This window comes from Aplysia californica, unplaced genomic scaffold, assembly GCF_000002075.1.
Source record: "Aplysia californica isolate F4 #8 unplaced genomic scaffold, AplCal3.0 scaffold00883, whole genome shotgun sequence".
Taxonomy (NCBI): Eukaryota; Metazoa; Mollusca; class Gastropoda; order Aplysiida; family Aplysiidae; genus Aplysia; species Aplysia californica.
Genome location: NW_004798153.1, coordinates 165,562 through 183,296, shown reverse-complemented (window position 1 = coordinate 183,296; position 17,735 = coordinate 165,562). Strand labels below are relative to the sequence as shown.

At 38.9% G+C, this 17,735-nt stretch overlaps 1 protein-coding gene across 1 annotated transcript in view; it reads right to left on the bottom strand.

Moving 5' to 3' along the window:
- Positions 1 to 5,290: 5,290 nt before the first annotated feature.
- Positions 5,291 to 17,735, bottom strand: part of LOC101852734 (target of rapamycin complex 2 subunit MAPKAP1) — an 18,779-nt gene continuing 6,334 nt past the window's right edge. The window contains exons 5-12 of the mRNA XM_005110374.3: positions 16,916 to 17,169; positions 16,025 to 16,221; positions 15,367 to 15,531; positions 12,587 to 12,696; positions 11,072 to 11,185; positions 9,685 to 9,816; positions 6,752 to 6,883; positions 5,291 to 6,082 (exon numbers count right to left, since the gene is read on the bottom strand). Coding sequence (XP_005110431.1) covers positions 5,877 to 6,082; positions 6,752 to 6,883; positions 9,685 to 9,816; positions 11,072 to 11,185; positions 12,587 to 12,696; positions 15,367 to 15,531; positions 16,025 to 16,221; positions 16,916 to 17,169 — 1,310 coding nt within the window. The 3' untranslated portion in view covers positions 5,291 to 5,876. The remainder of the gene's footprint in view (positions 6,083 to 6,751; positions 6,884 to 9,684; positions 9,817 to 11,071; positions 11,186 to 12,586; positions 12,697 to 15,366; positions 15,532 to 16,024; positions 16,222 to 16,915; positions 17,170 to 17,735) is intronic.

The following is a 17,735-nucleotide window of genomic DNA, read 5'->3' as shown; positions in this document are numbered from 1 at the left end:
AGAGAGAGAGAGAGAGAGAGAGAGAGGGAGAGAGAGAGAGAGAGAGAGAGAGAGAGAGAGAGAGAGAGAGAGAGAGAGAGAGAGAGAGAGAGAGAGCGAGAGGGGGAGGGAGAGAGGGTGTGAGTGTGTGCGTCTAAGTATAATAATACATGTATTCTCTAAGACAAAGAGCAAAAAAAAACCTGACCAGTGAAACAAAAATGTAATTATTATTTACCAAAAGGCAGAAAGGTCTTTTTGTTTTTCACATATGTGAGGCAGTGTGGTGGAATCAGGCTCTCGTCAAAATAATGAAATCCAAGAAAACAGCAGTTTTCTCCCTGCTTAGCAATTTTAATCAAATTTTTGTTTTTAGGCTCAATGCATTTTATGTCTATTTACAAACACATTCCTTTGAGGATTTCACCGAAAAGCGTTGATTAAAGGCACACAAAATATAAATATACAGTTTCCATGGACTCTCAAGCTTTGGAATTTACCAAGCTTTGGCCCCCAATTTCTCGCTAATTTTACCTCTTAAAACAGGTGACCCTCACCTCCTTCAATCCAAAATATCTCCACTTCTATTGAAGATGGATGGGTAATTTTTTCATTGAAAGCAAGACAAACAAACAAGCTTTAAGATGATACCAATAACTCTACATGACCAAAAATTGACGAGAGCCTGATTCCACCACGCGGCCTCACATAATATACTCTTACCACACGACCATGCCCATACTGACATACAACAATCAAATATATGTATGTAGGTATTGGTAACTCACTTTTCACCAGTCTGCCTCTTTCCCCCCCCTCTCCCCCCCAATCTCTCTCTCTCTCCTTCTCTCTCTCTCTAAGTCTAAGTGTGTGTAAGCATAATGGTAATATATGAGGCAGCATGGTGGAATCAGGCTCTCGTCAAAATACTCAAAGTCAAGAAATTGGCATTTTTAAGAAGCTTTGTGAATTTTTATCAAATTTTTGTTTTTTGGCTCAATACCTGTCATGCCCATTAAAGAACTCATTTGTGTGTGGATTTTTCTGAAAAATGATGATTAAAGGCACAAAAAAATGTAAATTTTCAATTACCACGGACTCTTAAGCTTAGGAAATAACTAATCCTTGGCGGCCATTTTCTCACTAATTTTACCCCTGAAAACAAGTGACCCCCACCTCCTTCTTTCGCAAATATCTCGACTTGTATTCAAGATAAATGGATATTTTTTTCATCAAAATAAAGACAAGTTTGAACAAGCTGTCAGATGATACCAATAACTCTACATGCCCAAAATTGACGAGAGCCTGATTCCACCACGCTGCCTCACAATGGGGTTGAAAGAAAAGAAAAGTCTGCATGAAGCCAGATCTGTTATGGGAAAAGGTCAAATCATTATGTCTGAAACATATCCAGCATAAAACATTTGTCAGAATTGTGAGGAGGACTATCTACGCTTTTGAATCCACATGAAAAAACTCCCTCCACCTACATGTTCATTCCAGTTCACCACCCAAGTTCCTTGAAAGAAGTACAAAGTAGCAGCCTGTTCGACACTCACAAAATATCATTTGTATATAATCTCCATCTCTATAACCATCAGGACTTGACGAGTATAGTAGAACTGAGGAAAATGAGATAAAGCACCTTTCCATAATATACAATGTACTAATTGATGCTAGGAATCAAACTCCTAACCTAAAGAATGCAACTCCACCATCTGAACTACAAAATATAAAAAGCTACAATAACAACAATCAAAATTCAGACGGCTGGTATAAGTCATAATTTTTATTTTTATTGATTTTGCTCCTCCTAGCCCATATAGAGCTAGCTCAAAAAAACCATGGACGAAACAAAAAAATTTCATTTCATGTGTCATGCAGCTCAGAACAATGAATGTACAACGAAACGAATATGAGCCTTGTGAACTGCCCACATCAAGATGTCAACATTCTTACACTCATACCAAGTTTTGACTGAGGCAAACATATTCAGAAGAAAAACTGAATACAATATTACCTGTGAACTTAAATCTTTTATTATAAAAGAATAAGGAAGATAAGAAGGGATAAATAGTGAAATGAAGACAAAAGAGAATATGAGGGCTATTCGAAAAGATGAAAAATGGTAATGACAACAAGCCCCCCCCCCCCCCAAACATTTGCTCCATTTACAACCAAAATCATTGTGCAGAAGACAATGCACACTTCTTCTTGTAGCCAAAGTTCCAGTGGCACCACTGAAATTAAGCTTCTATGACATCACAATCAATACACAGTATTCCTCATAAAAGAAAAGCCAACAGTAGAGTCACAGAGAGTCACTCAATTTTTTTTAGTTGCAAAAGAAAAGAATGCCCCATATTTATGACAAGCTCATTGCTGTCTGCGGTAAATATGTAATGAGCAAAAAGAAGGTAATATGTGAAGCAGCAAGGTGAAATCAGGAACTTGTCAAAATTATTAAATCAAAGAAACTGCTACTTTTCCTCCAGTCTGGAAATTTTTTTTTTCAAATTTTTTATTTTTGGATCAACACCTTTATGATCCATTCAAAAACACATTTCCGTATGGATTTTACTGAAAGTAGTGAAAGACGTTGATTAAGGCCACAAAAATATAAAGTTTTAGTTTTCAAGGACTCTCAAACTATAGAGGTCACCAAACTTTGGAGGCCATGTTCTCACTAATTTTACCTCTGAAACCAGGCCACCCTTATCTCTTTTGATCCCAAATATTTGGACTTTGATATAAGATAGATGAGTAATTTTGTCATCCAAAGCCAGGTAAATGAATAAGCTTTAAAGATGAGACCAATAATGCAACATGCCCAAACATTGGCATTGGTGAGCACCTAATTCCACCATGTCGTGACACATATATAAATGTTGCCATCTACTGATGAGGGAAGGATGAATCTGGAAGACGAGCCACATACAAGACCCTGGCGAACCTAAAAATCAGGAGCTTAAATTCCGTGAGTTGACGCATAAGGATAAACAACTGAAAGTAAGAGAAATTCCAATGATTCTCAACTTTCCAAAATAAATAATTTATGAAACTTTCTATGAGCAGCTGGGATACAGCAAAGAGTTTTCTTTTTGGGTCCCAAAGCAACTGACCAAATGGCACAAATTTCAGCACATTAATGTATCATTGTTTCATCAGACTTTCATATTTTTGAGCACTATAAGTAATATTGACAGTTGTCTCAACCCAAGATCCCGGTGCTTAGGAACAAGGAAAATACAGCATCTTGGTTGATTCATCAGGGAGAGAATCCAAGTGATGCATGGTCAGGCCCACAATCACAGTAAAATGATCTCCCTTTATTTTGTAATAAATTGTCAAGACCCCTGACAGGGTTTATGATGACTTATGACAAGCCAAGAGTGGTCAATCTTGATGACCCATCACAATGATATTAAGCATGCAATTTTCACTTTTCCAATAACGAGTTTCAAGATCTATGTCAATCCCAAAGTTCCTATCCTTAACCTGTCCAAAATTAATAATTTGTAGCTTTCCATCTCTGACCAAGTTCCCATTCTTGTCGAAAGACACCATAGTACTTTGACAACACCAATTGAAGTCAGCTCTATTTAGAAAATTTGGAGGCTGAAATGAAGGACAACCGTCATGGTCAGGGAAACAAAAGCACTGACGAGTCAACAGTTGGATGTGATCTCGTCTGATGCGACCTTGTAGGCTAGGCCCTACCCACCCAACCTGTGATGTAAGTATAGGCGGCGGGCATGCCAAAGTAATATTTCGGGAAAACAAAATGCATTGATGAGTTCACACCTCTGCTTTCTTAAAAACAAACTGGGATCGTAAGCAGTGGGATCTTAGACAGAGACAACTGTAATATGTGGTAGGTTCACAGAACATGATGATCTTATGTCAGAAGTTCAACATTCAAGACATTTTCTCCACTATAAAATTTAATTAAGTTGCGGATACATTACCTGAAGAGTCACGGGCAAAAATGCACTGATCGTCATGGGAGCTAAGATGAGAAGAAGCTTATTTGTGTTACTGGCGTACTTTGCAACCTTCATTTTGATACACGATAAATTGTTTTTATAATGGTCATTTTTACTTTACTTTTCAAAAAGCCCTCATATACCAAAATCAAACTCCAAATCTCTAAAGGACAAAAACAGAAGGTGAACCATACAATATCAAACAAAGACGTCAAACATAAATAAATTTTTACAATTACAAATGCTTATGTACGGCAATCTACATAATCATACATAGGCACACACACACACACACAATATTTACTCTGTCAAAGATCTCATTCTCAATAATTCCAGTTGCACAGCAGATAAATACACCAATATTCATACCAAATATTCAACTGTTCAGGTGATTTGTAAAGATTCAATTTCAGCAACAAAAGCCAGATTGCCCCTCATGCAACTGACCACTTCATCTCAAACATCTTATCTGTTTTCTCTCTTCATTTTCAATCTAACATTTTACTGCTTACGTCTATGACACAGACATATCCACAATTATGACTAGCTGCCTCGCTTACATGGGTACCTCTCAACCAATACCAAATGAACAAGCTAAAAACATCCCATCTCCTCTGTTGGTATTTGCATGAACACATACATTGTTCATCCAGCATTATAAAGTTTAGCACGCATATAGTGAAATGTGCACACAGCGAACAGATTTTAAAGTCCTGAATTGTTTAAATACATGTACACTCTTTGTATTCAAAATATGTATATATTGAAATTCATATATAACGAAAATATTTGCACGCTCCGCCAATTTCTCTATGTGAGTGCTAAACTATAGTAATAACAACTCACTGTAAATTATTATGACATAAAAATAATCACCTCTTGCCCCTTCTTCACTTTTATCACTTTGATAGCGTAAGTGTAGAAATGGTTTTAGAAAAGTGGGCAAACAAAGCTGGTGAAATGTGAGTTCCTATCTTCCATAAAAAAGTCTTGTAGATAGACTACCATAAAAACTCCCTCAGCACAAGTTTAAAAAATACTCTTTTAGGGATTCAAACTAGTGTCAAATGCATTGCACTACAGCACAATTTCAACTGAGCTGTCAGAGAGCCCATTACCAAATACACATATTCACACAGCACTGCAGATCAGGAATATAACACGGCATGATTGCCAAGGGGCTTTAAACAGAATTGTTGCTGACACTTACTTCAATTAATCGAGCACAATGTTGGGAAAGGGAATACAATTCAGGACACAGCTTTCCAAATCACACAGGCAGGAAAGATATGGCCTAAGTTCTCAACATACACTTCTAACCCCCCCCCCAAAAAAAAAAGATAGAGAGAAGAATGCAACATGACAGCTATTGCCACCAATGTAGAGTATATGCTGCAATTTAGAAACAGAGGCCATAACATTTCCAGTGATCAAAGTGTACACATTGAAAGTTGGTTCCAGTGACAACAATTTTTTTAGAATGTACACATGACAAACCTAGAACAGTGACTATAATTTCCCAGGAAACCACAGTTGTTTCAATTATCACAGTCTACAAATACATCTAGCTTGTCATAAGTGGGCTACCTTTACTTGAAAAGATAAATTTTCAGATAACAGTCTAGCACGTACACAGAAAACCCAGCAACTTCGCAAACAGATTTTCAGGTCTCGCAAACAGATTTTCAGGTCTCAAATATTTTCTTGCACATATTTTCTTTGTTTCACAACATGTACATTGTGAGATTCGTACATGATGATAAGGTTTCCCCATCCCGCTGATTTAGCTATGCGCATGCTAGACTGCAATAAAATGAATGCACAATACATAGGAAAAATAAGTCAACATTTCTTCTCATGAAACTATCACATAACATTCACTGTAAATTCTGCTGGAGCTGCCTCTAGTCGTCAGTGGGATATTTTGATGGAGTCTCGTTTCCTCAACGCTTTCTTCTCCTGCGAGTACACAAACTCCTTCCTGACCGGACTGAACTTGAGCTCTAGGATGTTGTTGACCTTCTCCACAATCTCATTGGCCACACTCTGCTCAGCCTCGAAGTGATGATGCTTGTAGTCATGGCCGTTCAGGTACGTCATTCGGAACATTGAGCGCCCTGCAGAGGGGTTGAGTTATTGTTTTAGATACACACAAAAGAAACTGACGCTGCAACAGTCATTTGGTGCTATGAAAAAGAAAGGTTATATGTTTTGGGTTTAACGCCACTTTGAACAATGCACAATTACTATACAAGATGGGAACCCCTTATCCAACATTCATCTCTAACAGGAGCCTTGAAAACTAAAAAAAACAACTCAATTTGGGGAATTAAAAGTTCAGCATATTACTAACTGAGCTATCAGACTTTGTTAAAAATGATAGATGGACACAATATTATAGAATTATAGACACAGCAAAGAAACAATAGACATAATAGTACAGCCTTCAAACAACATGACTGTATGGGGAAAAGAAAAGGTTTCTTAATAGTGACTGATGGACTTAAACTAAAGGATTAGTTAGTTCCGTCATGAGAAAAAAACCCCTCCAAAAAGTACTTTCCATACCTGAAGATGCACTGCTCTCAAAAGAAAAAAAGTTTTAAAAAATAACTGCCCCCCCCCATGGAGAAAAAAAGAAGAAAAAACTTCAACAAATTTCTTAAAGTTTAAAAGTAGCCCGTTATACTTTTAAAAAAGGTATATGATAACAAGTATTATCACTACCCCACAAACTGACGTTTCACTCGCACAAAATAAATGCTGACGGTCAACAAAATACACACCATTTGCCTTGGTCTCCGTGATGTCACAAGCAGCAACACAATCAGCATCGTATGTCACAGCCTTCTGACGGAAGAGACGAGCTGTGCCTTTGATAGATACAGGGTCGATCTCTATCTTGTCTCCACTGATGCCTGCAGGGAAGTACAGAGAAAAGTGAGCCTCACAAAGTACAAACTGTATGATACTACCACTCTTTCCATATGGTACAAAAATAAGATGAACAATTACATTTATACTGCATATGTACATGACCTACGTGCTCACAGCTATTTTTTTTCCCAGAAGACCCAAGAACGTTCACAAACATTCTCCGTTTCCCGAGAAACTAACAAAAGGACCAGATTTTTCGCCATTTACAGCCAGAAATCCATTCTCACTTTGGACGGTTTAAACCCATGATCTTTTGGTTACGGGCCCAAAAACGTAACCACTAGACCACTAGACCACCAACCACCATGGTTAAGAAAAGTATAGTAATGAAAGAAGGAGAACCTCCGATTTTGACATCCATCTACAAAGACTCAGCCAGGTTGGAGGAAAGCTAGGAAAATTTCTAAAACAACCAAAATTCAAGAATATTCCAACAAAGACTGTAGCCCAGCACAATACTTGTTAGTGTGTGGGTAGAACAGACTAATGGATGATGAAATCTACACATTGCATTTATACTTACACAGAACATTTTTTGTAACAAGACAGAAGAACTCGGCAGAGTGGGTCCCTTATTAAGTGACTTTTGATTGGTTCAGTCATTTGATTCCCTTAGTTTACGCGTCCACCAAAATAAGATCACTTCCAGGCCAGGCTAATTAACGACGTTTTACATGGTGTAGAACCAACTCAAGACAATCCACGTCCACCGCGTCTGACCAGTTAGGCCTAACCTTTTTTAGCCCAATGTGTTTTGATTATGAGAACAACAAACAGCACAGGCACAGGCGATTTATTTATTTATCAACATTCTCAGCATTGTTTCTGGGGTGTATGTATGTAGATCTATAGAGACATAAGTATAGGTCTAGACAAGACTGCCGGTTTAAAAAAATTATGCAGAGGCTAGAGTCTATCCCAGGCATACATTTTAGCTCATACGAGCCGGGTGACCTCGGTATTGCGCGAAGGCTAGGTCTATCCTATTTTTAGCTCTCTCAAGAACGAAATAATCAAGGTAACGTGCTTTGATTCCATTTTTTTGCTGTTTTTCAGCACAAATCTACTATTGTACAACATATAATGAGATGCAACTATATTGATAATGAAAAGGGAAATGAAGAAGCAAAAATGTACTTAAAGATGCAAATTTCCTTCCAAAATGAGTCGAATCGAGGTTTTCTTAGTCACCTGTACGGCTGACGAAAAAGCCTGCACGCAGGAAAATCGCGTAGTCAGGCAAAGGAAGTCAGTGACTGACAAAAACGAGCTCATTTGCAAATGAGCCAGGCCTGCAACTGACGAAAAATGCCAGAGGACTTGGGGCCCTACATGGAGAAAGCATCTAATTGTCTTATAAAAGCAATCTGCCTTACAGAAGTTCACCCAGAAACATGAAGTGACTTATCCCCACTATGACCTCAAGCAGCACACAACATTCACCAACATGTTTTAACCCATGTCAATTGTGGCATCGGTGGCCTAGTGGTTAGGCTACTGGACTCGTAATCGTGAGGTAGCGGGGTCGGGTGTTCGAGCCACGGGCCCGACGTTGTGTCCTTGGGAAAGGCACTTTACACGAATTTTCCTCACTTCACCCAGGTGGAAATGGGTACCCGGCCATAGACAGCGAAAAATCTTGTCAGTATGTTAGTGTTTTAGCATCTATAAATGACTGCTTGCACTGTATACTTCCCAGGAAGTTGAGTTTGTTTCAGAATGCTCTCAGGTCTGCTGGGGTAATAGTATAGATTGTGAAGCGCATAGAGTTTGTTCATGAGCTGGGATTTGCACTATACAATTGCTATCTATTTCTATTAACACATTACACCCTAACTCGCCCGAGATCGCCCAGGAATTCCCTTACGCGCTCCACCCTGACTCGCCCGCGCCGACCTAGCGTCTTTAGAAACGAAGTCTCGCCTTGACGAGACTTTGGGGCCGGGATTTTGATTTGCATAGTTATAGCAAAAAGTTTCTTCTTTCGTTTTATACCGAAAAGAAATTTTTCGGGCCAGTAGTTTTAGTATTAGAGCTGATTGATGTGTTATCGCGTTACCGACACTTCGAAAGTGTCTCGATTTGTTGAAAAGCGACACAATTGAATTCGAAAACGGAAATAACGATGGATTTGAGCAAAAACAAGCATATGACAAATCAGATGGCTCAGATTCTGATGAAAACTTTGTTGGAAGAGTTTGGGGCGATTCCGATTGATCAGAAGGAGAAATTCTAGAATTTAGATCTAGGGCCCGACCGCGAGGCTGAGAGTGAGAGTGACAGGTCGGACACCCCGATTGAACTAAAGTTAGAACATTTCCAATAGTTTGCGCATACATAAAGTTATATTTTTCTGAAACTACATTCAGTTTTCTTTTTAACTTTTTTTTCCAAGGATTTTTGGAATTTGTTTAGTATTTTTAAAATGTGTTTTTTAAACGCTTGTATTCACGGGATATGTAGGTTCCTTCCCCTTGCTTAGGATCTAACAATGGACTTCCCGTCCAAGCCCTTAGGGTGTAATGTGTTAATAAAAAAAAAAATGTTTTTAAATAGAAGCCCTCCATCTTTCGTTTAGCATGAGTATCGTTTAAGCGTCATATTTAGGCATAAAATAAATGAAGGAGATAATCTGAAAGCCAAACGGTAGGAGCTGAGTTGTGCCAATTGAAATCCACCAAAGAACATGCTATTCTTTTTGTCTCTCGACAACAGGGTTAATAGGCATAGGCCACAGTATACAGACAGTCTCCCCCACACAACTGGTCCAACATTGACCTACCAAGCTGCACTTCTGTGTTGGTGCGTACTTTGTGCACCATGCTGACGATGAAAGACTTGTACTGATGACTCATCAGGGACTCTGCTATCTTTTGGTCTTCCTCTCCATTTGACTCCACATCTCCCCTTGAACCTGGATGTCATAAAAAGAAACCCAATCAACCCCACCCCTTTAAAAAGAAAGCAGATGTTCAAATGACGAACAACTTTTTCCGGCTAAAACTTAAACAAACAGCATTTTTCTTTTTTTTAAATATACTTAGTCGAACACGGTTACTTGATATGAGTAAGCTGAAATATTACCAAAATTAAAGCAAAGACCCTAAACATCAGGAATTGTCATCACAGCATTTAAAAACTTAGCTTTAAAAGTGGATGTTAATATAAAGACCATCATACAGAGCCTGAAAACAAAGAATTTGGTGCAGAATATATCGTGCTACTTCAATATGGCATGAAGATGAAAACACATTGCCAGAAAGAGATTTGATAACAGAAAAAAATGAAGCATAGAAAGTAGATCATATTCTAAAATTCCTCAACCACCTGCTCCATGTTGAGCATCAAACAGACCTAGGGCAACTGTGGGCCATTTATATCTCAAAGATCTCCCATAATCAAAAACACAGAAGACAGCAGTCAGAAGAACAGTTGTATTCCATTTCTATGGTCATGTTTACTTTTCGTTTTCAGTTTTAGTATTAGTGAGAGTTTTTCGGCATTTGCAACACAATAAGGCAATACAAGTACCGAAGATAAGAGTGTTACAAGAGAGTAACAAACATAAAAAAAGAAGGAGGAGAGATCAGGATGATAAATGCTCAATAGGAAAGAAAGAGCAACCACACCAGAGCACCCGCCAACCACCCACTGACGGCAACTGTGGGCCATTTATATCTCAAAGATCTCCCATAATCAGACACACAGAAGACAACAGTCAGAAGATCAGTTGTACTCCATTTCCATAGTCATGTTTACTTTTCGTTTTCAGTTTTAGTTTTAGTAAGTTTTTCGGCACTTGTATGGCCTTATTATGTTGCAAGTGCCGAAAAACTTACTAAAACTAAAACTGAAAACGAAAAGATTAGAGGTGTTACAAGATAGTAACAGACACAAAATAGAAGGAAGGGAGAAAAGGACGATAGATGTTTGATAGGAAAGAAGGAGCAGACCACACAAGAGCACCTGCCTACTACCCACGCCTTTCATTTTCAGAAAAATAAAAAAGTGACAAACGATCGGGAAAATGAATAGATTTTCACCACTTTAACACACACACTACACACACACACACACTCATACACACACCCACATATGTGCATGCACACACACATAAAAATTAGGAAAGGAATAGAGAAGAACACAACAGCTGTCTGACAACCCCTTACTATTTTCCCTGATGAGGTAGAAGTCAAGACAGTTCATGGAACCCAGCATTGAGTCCAGGTCAATCGGTTTCCCCACTTCACTCTTGCCAGCTTTCTCCAAAGTGTAGTTGAGTCCTGTTCAAGGAGTGTAAAAGGAATTAAACTCATGTCTTTTGAGCACAGCACACAAAAAAATATAATCCCTACAACACAGATGCCACTGTCTTCATCAGTCGAAAAGCATAAAAAGACTTGGGTAAATGTAGATGACTTATAGTTTATGGCAATACTTAAAAATATTCACTCACACACTAATATAACTTTCAGTACTGATAGCAAAAAAGCTTTGCATGTAGTCCTAAAAAAAAAGCACATTTCAAATGCGTATATAACAGCAAATTTGTTATAGTTCAGAGTCTGGCAGGATGGCACAGGAGCATTGGTTCACGGACTCAAAACCCTTCCCTTGGATGAAGCAACAAGAAGGCATCTCCATTCCTTTTTTTTTTGTAGTAGAGGGTTTTACGGCGCTCGCAACTGCATAAGGTCATATGAGCACCAAGGGGTGGGTGTCAACAGAGAAGTCTTTACAGGGAATCAGACTTAGACTGCTCACCTCTCTAGCTTCAACAGCACAAAGTCTGCTTCGGCTATCAAGGCACCCCAAAATAGCAGGTCACAAGAGAGTGACAAACATACAAAAGAAGTAGAGGAAAATGACAATAGTAAGGATCAGGAAAGAAAAAGCAGCAGTTCCCTGTTGTAGATCAGGCACGGTTATGAGCGTGACATGAGTCAGCCCATTTACAATTCTACTATGCTTGAACGAGAAATGTCCCCCCTTTGGGAATGGCCTAAAGACACTTCAGTCAGTGGCACTGCCGCCGGGGGGGGGGGGTCTCTCTCCCTTTCTTAACTCCACGTCTGCATGTGAACATGAAGTACATCACCCATCAGAGCAGCAAAAGGAAGGAAGCATTCAGTAACACTTTTTGAAAGCCTACAACAAAAACCAACCTCTTACCGGGTACTGTCAAACCTGCTCTAACGGTCACCTGAATAAGACAATCACCTGTACAAATGGCCACTCCTCCCCTTGCGTGGTTTTTTTTTTTCATTATACAGACAGTGTTAGACGTCCATTTGTCTAAGATGGAGATTTTTCTCCTCGACAAAGGGTGACCAAACTTAGATGTTTCCACTGTTCAGGAGAAGGGTCGATAACAATGATAAGCCCAGATTCAAAAGTCTCAAACAGCCTACAGACCTCTTATCTCAGACAGAAACATGCATGCATGCACACACCACGGCGCTCCGTCAGTGGAATTTTAGTTGCAGTGCGCGCAAGCACAAATGCACACACACACACATACACTTTCAGTCCCCGCTTCCCCTTTTGTCCCATCCACCCCAGGAGGGGAAGGAAAAAAGCAGGACTTTCCAGCAAGAAGCCCTCACCTGGTCTGACTTTTATTTTTCTGCATTTGATCACCTTTAAAAAAAAAAAAGTAGGCCTTTCAATAGAGAAGCTCTCACCTGGTCTAATCTTTATTTTCCTGCGTTTGATCACCTTTTCCATAAGTTCTCGCATGGTGACCGTCATTGACTCTACCTGGAAGGTGTTGTAGCCTCTGTTTGGAACATATCTGGAGACAAAGGCATTTTAGCAACAATAATGCACAGAGCAAAAAAGCAGGTAAAATTGAATATGTTTTGCAACCATTGCAAAAAATATTGCTGAAAAGACATTTATCTGTTTGCCTTACTAATTACTGATTATAACTTATTTTTACGGATACTTCTAGGATTAGACGCTGTCAAAGCCTTCTGTTTTTTGCTATGAGTAAAAAAAAAGCAAAAAATGGATTGGCACAGCTACGCACATTTAATTTGTTTCAGTAGGAGTTTTACTGCATTAACAACGCATCATCATCATCCAGTGCCAGATCTGCGACAGACATCAGCGATCATGATTTTCCATTCATTCCTTCTTTGCTCGGATGCTCTCAGAAAAGCTACGTTTCCCTGATCTTTCCCTGTTACCCATTTGTTTAGGTTCCCTAAGTATGTTGTTCTGGGCCTACCCCTGCCTCGCTTGCCCTCAATTTTGCCAGTGAGAGCTAGATGTTCAAGACCCTTATGCCTATTCAGGTGTCCCAAAAACTGCATTTGTCTTTTCCTGATTGTTTTTAACATTGAGCGTCCCACGTGGGCTTCATCAAGCACTACCTCATTTGATTTCTTTTCCTTCCACGATACTCTTAGCAGCCTCCTAAGAAACCACATTTCTGTTGCCTCTATTTTATTTTCACTGTCTTTAGTGATTGTCCAGCATTCACAACCATATAGAAGGGTTGACCAAACATAGCATTTCAGGACTTTCATTTTGGTGTTCATTGAAATGTTTCTATTTTTCAGGACTGGGCTCATTTTATTGAAACGAGCCTTAGCCATTGCAGTTCTCCTTTTTATTTCTGCGGAAGATTTAGCATCAGATGTTATCATATATCCTAGATATTTAAACTGTTGGACTTGTTTGATCTTTTCACCTTTGCTAATGAGATTACAAATAGGATTTGCTGCTTTTTTGGATATTACCATGCATTCTATTTTCTTTACATTCAACAATAATCCTTTACGTTCACTTTCTTTTACAACAGTATCTAGAAGCATTTGAAGGTCCTTTTCGGAGCCTGCTATTAAAACCGTGTCATCTGCATACCTGATGTTATTAATATTTTCTCCATTAACTTTGAGGCCTGGACATTCTTCTATGTTTCTAAGGATTGTTTCACTGTACATGTTAAAGAGGTCTGGTGACATAACACATCCTTGCCTCACTCCTCGCCTAATCTGCTTATATTCACTGTATTCTCCATTAATTCATACAGCAGCGTTTTGGTCCCAGTACAAATTTCTGATAATTCTTAGATCTTTTCCATCTATGTCTAGCTTTTCCAGTATTTTAAATAGCTCATCATGTCTAACTTTATCGAACGCCTTTGAATAATCTATGAAGCATAAATACAGATCTTTCTGTGCTTCAATACATCTTTCCATTAACATTTGTAAGGTGAATATAGCATTTCTGGTGCCCTTGTCAGGAACAAAGCCAAATTGCGTTTTAGATATCTCTGATCGTACACTTCTTCTCAATCTTCCCATTATTACTCGCAGCAATATTTTTGTAAAATGACTCATAAGGCTAATTGTTCTATGCATATCAAACTCAGTGGCACCTGGTGTATTTGGTAAAGCTATAAAAAACTGATTTCATCATATCTTCTGGGATCTCAACGCTGTCATAAATAGCATTTAAATTTAGGAGCTTTGTTGTTATTTCAGTGCCTAGTTCTTCGAGCGCGACAATCACTTCAACTGGAATATTATCTGGCCCTGTGGCTTTTCCTTGTTTCATTTTCCTAATGGCAGCTTGTACTTCTGCTTTCAGTAATTAACAACGCAATAAGGTCATATTAGTGCCGAAGATTAGAGATGTTACAAGAGAGTAACAATCACCAAAAAAAAGGAGGACGGATAAGGAATATAAATATGTTTGATAGGAAAAAAGGAGCAAACCACACCAGAGCACCCACCAACCAACCCCATTTATTTTTTTAATTTTTTTTTCGGACTAAGGACAACAGAAATTAAGGAAGCGTGGCCGGTAAAGGTACCTCTCAAGCCTAACAAAGAAGAGAAAGAAAATTTCAAGTATTACTGTCCATTCAGGTCTCAGAGAATTTAATAACTAATGGGGTCAGAAGTCAACAGCTACATGCCATCACTTACACATGAAGTTACATGCTTTATTACATTAAAAATCCAGCCAGGAGAATTCCAGTTATCTAGAATTCTAAAAGTGTAAGTGTTATATATGGAGACCTGCCTGTCATGGACATTCAAGGATAAAGATGAAAGTCAAAGTCCTTATTTACTGAAGGCAAACATAGAATAAAGGTTTAAGTATCTTTCTAAAGGATACAATGTCAGCTTTGCTTATATTTTTTCAAAACACAATCTGGGACACTAAACAGTATAACATTAGATTAATAATGACTAAAATTACACCACATTTGGTGCTGTGTATATGATAGGTTTGTGGTCAATTTCTGACAGCTGAGTTAGAGGCAGTCCCAGGAAATTCTAGACGGTTGGTAATGTGCTACACGACAGAGCTGGGAGTGAAGCTGACAACTAGCTTTATTTCAAGTCAGATTCCTAACCGCCCCAGTGCTGGACATCCTTGAAATCTGGATAATCTCGAACTACAGAAATTTGAAGAGAGGCCATGACCAGACAACACAAAGACTTACATGGTGACCAGAGCGGACTTGGGCTGTACGGGTGCGTTGGCCACAAGGGCAAATTTGGTGAAGCCATACTTGGAGACCGGGTCCGTGGGGATGATCGGGGGGAAGTCGGTGTCGATCTCTCCGTCATCCTCTGCCATGTGCAGGGAAAACTTGTTCAAGTCACTACTGTGGATGACCATGTAATTTTGATATCAGTTTCCTTTACAAAACGCAGGATTTTTCTTCTTTTAAGAAGACAAAAAAAAACAGCTGCCGCTAATTGCTATTCGTAGGGGGGGAAAAACTTTCACAACGACCACAATGTGTTGTGAGTGTGCTAAACATACAATGAAGTTGTTATATAGCAGTTCATGAGTTTTTACTTCTGACCTACTGTGGAAAAAAACCCAGCAAATTGTACAGGTAATTCATTTTTACTCTAACATCCATTCTCTCCTGCGACCATTCAGAACAGTGTCTATGCCATCAGAAAATAATTATTTTTAAAAATGGGAGACGGAAAGAAAAAAAACCCAACAATGTCTTGAAAATAACCATTTAAACAAAATGAGACATGGAAAAAAACCCACAAAACAAAACAACAATTCAAACAAAATGTGAGTTAGACAGAAAAACACATTAGAAAACCCAAGACTACGAAGAACAGTAGCATACTAACTTTGGATCGATGTGTCCCACCACAGACTTGATCTCAGGCTTCCTGCCTTCCTGTGTGTACTGCCAGCACACTAACCCCACCACCTCCTGTGCTTTGGCTGTTGCCGTCACAATGATGGACATCGGGTACGCCCGCTGCTCAGGACTAGCAAAAGTGAGGAAGATGTCCAGTTTACGGGTCGCCAGGCCACCAGCAGTCTGAAAATGTTTTAGGTTGAGATAATGAGCTTTAAATAAAGAGACTAAGTTTTCATAAAGTGCCACAAAACAACAGATATTTTAATGGAAGGAAAAAAAATCAAGACAGAAACAAAAGAGGGACAGAGGAATATTCTAGAGAACAAGGGTCCCTCAAACCACCCATAAGAAACAGAGAAGCACACTGAAACCTGGATGGTCAGTTGGTGCTGAGAAAAAAAAGCGAGATAGACTAAAATAATAGAAGGACAGAAGAGAGGCAGGACCTACCACTACTCAGTGATCCAATTCACATAGATCTACATTCATAGTATTAGTAGTTTTTACCCTATCCATACGTCATGTTTTACTATCGTATCCATACGAGGTGGGGAACTCTGTGCCACCACTTTCCAAAGAGGAAATGTACTCATTAATCCGATCCGAACGCTTTGCATAGCAGTCTGTCAAAATGATTTTTTGAGAAATACTTAAAGTTTCAAAGATATTTTAGCACTAGAAATATTCTAAAATGTGAAGAATACAACCCCGGGGGTACCAAATGACCCCAGGGCGTAGGGATAGGGTTATGGGATACATACATCATGTACATCTCCTGTAAAGCCACAAGCCTTATGATTGATTATTCAAATATTTTTATGACTCCAAGCTTAGCCACTTAATGACCCAACATTACCCATGTTATTATACTTACTCTGCCATCAAATTTTGCGTATTTGAAGAACGGGTTACTTCCATGAGCCTCTATTTCAAGGAGCTGCTGGCTGAGGGTTGATCGGGGGACTGATGGAGACTTCTTCTCCTTCCCCTTGTCCTCATCTGTTTTCTTTTCAGCTTCAGGTTGGTCATTTTCATCCGCAGCAACATCTTCTGAAAGGAGTGATGAGTCCGGCTCATCCAGAGCCATGGGCAGCTCTTTCTTCTCAAACAGGTGGCCTTTTTCTTCCACTGAAAATGTTTATGAGAAAAAAAATTCATATAATTTTTAAAATTTCTGCGCAACACCTTTTTAAAAAAGTGGTTATCTTAATAAATAGGTAGTCCTCTTTGGCAGTGTCGTTATAATATAGGAAAAATGCTGGGGGGAGAGTGGGAAGTGTTTGTTTGTACAGGTGATTGTCTTAGTCAGGTGGTATCTAGAGCAGGTTTGACTGTATAGCTTGTCATATCTTATCTTCATGAGACAATTGTTGAGATGAGTTCAGTTGTACTTTATGGTGGGTCTGTATGATATACAGTGGAGTGGCCATATTAATCAAGCAAGCACAAAAGGGCTCAGCAACTTTTTAAATCAGTACAAAGAGCAAATAGTACCAGATCACCCATTGACCATCCTTCGAGGCAAAAATACAGAGTTACTTTCCTTTGATGAAAAGGTTATTAGCAGGGTGAGGACAATAACTACCAGCAGTGAATACATTTGAAAGCTGAGCATTTGTTTAACTATTTCTTTAAATTACAAGACTTAAAGATAGGCATACTGATTTTCTGTGCTTGAGAGTACAATGTCAAGG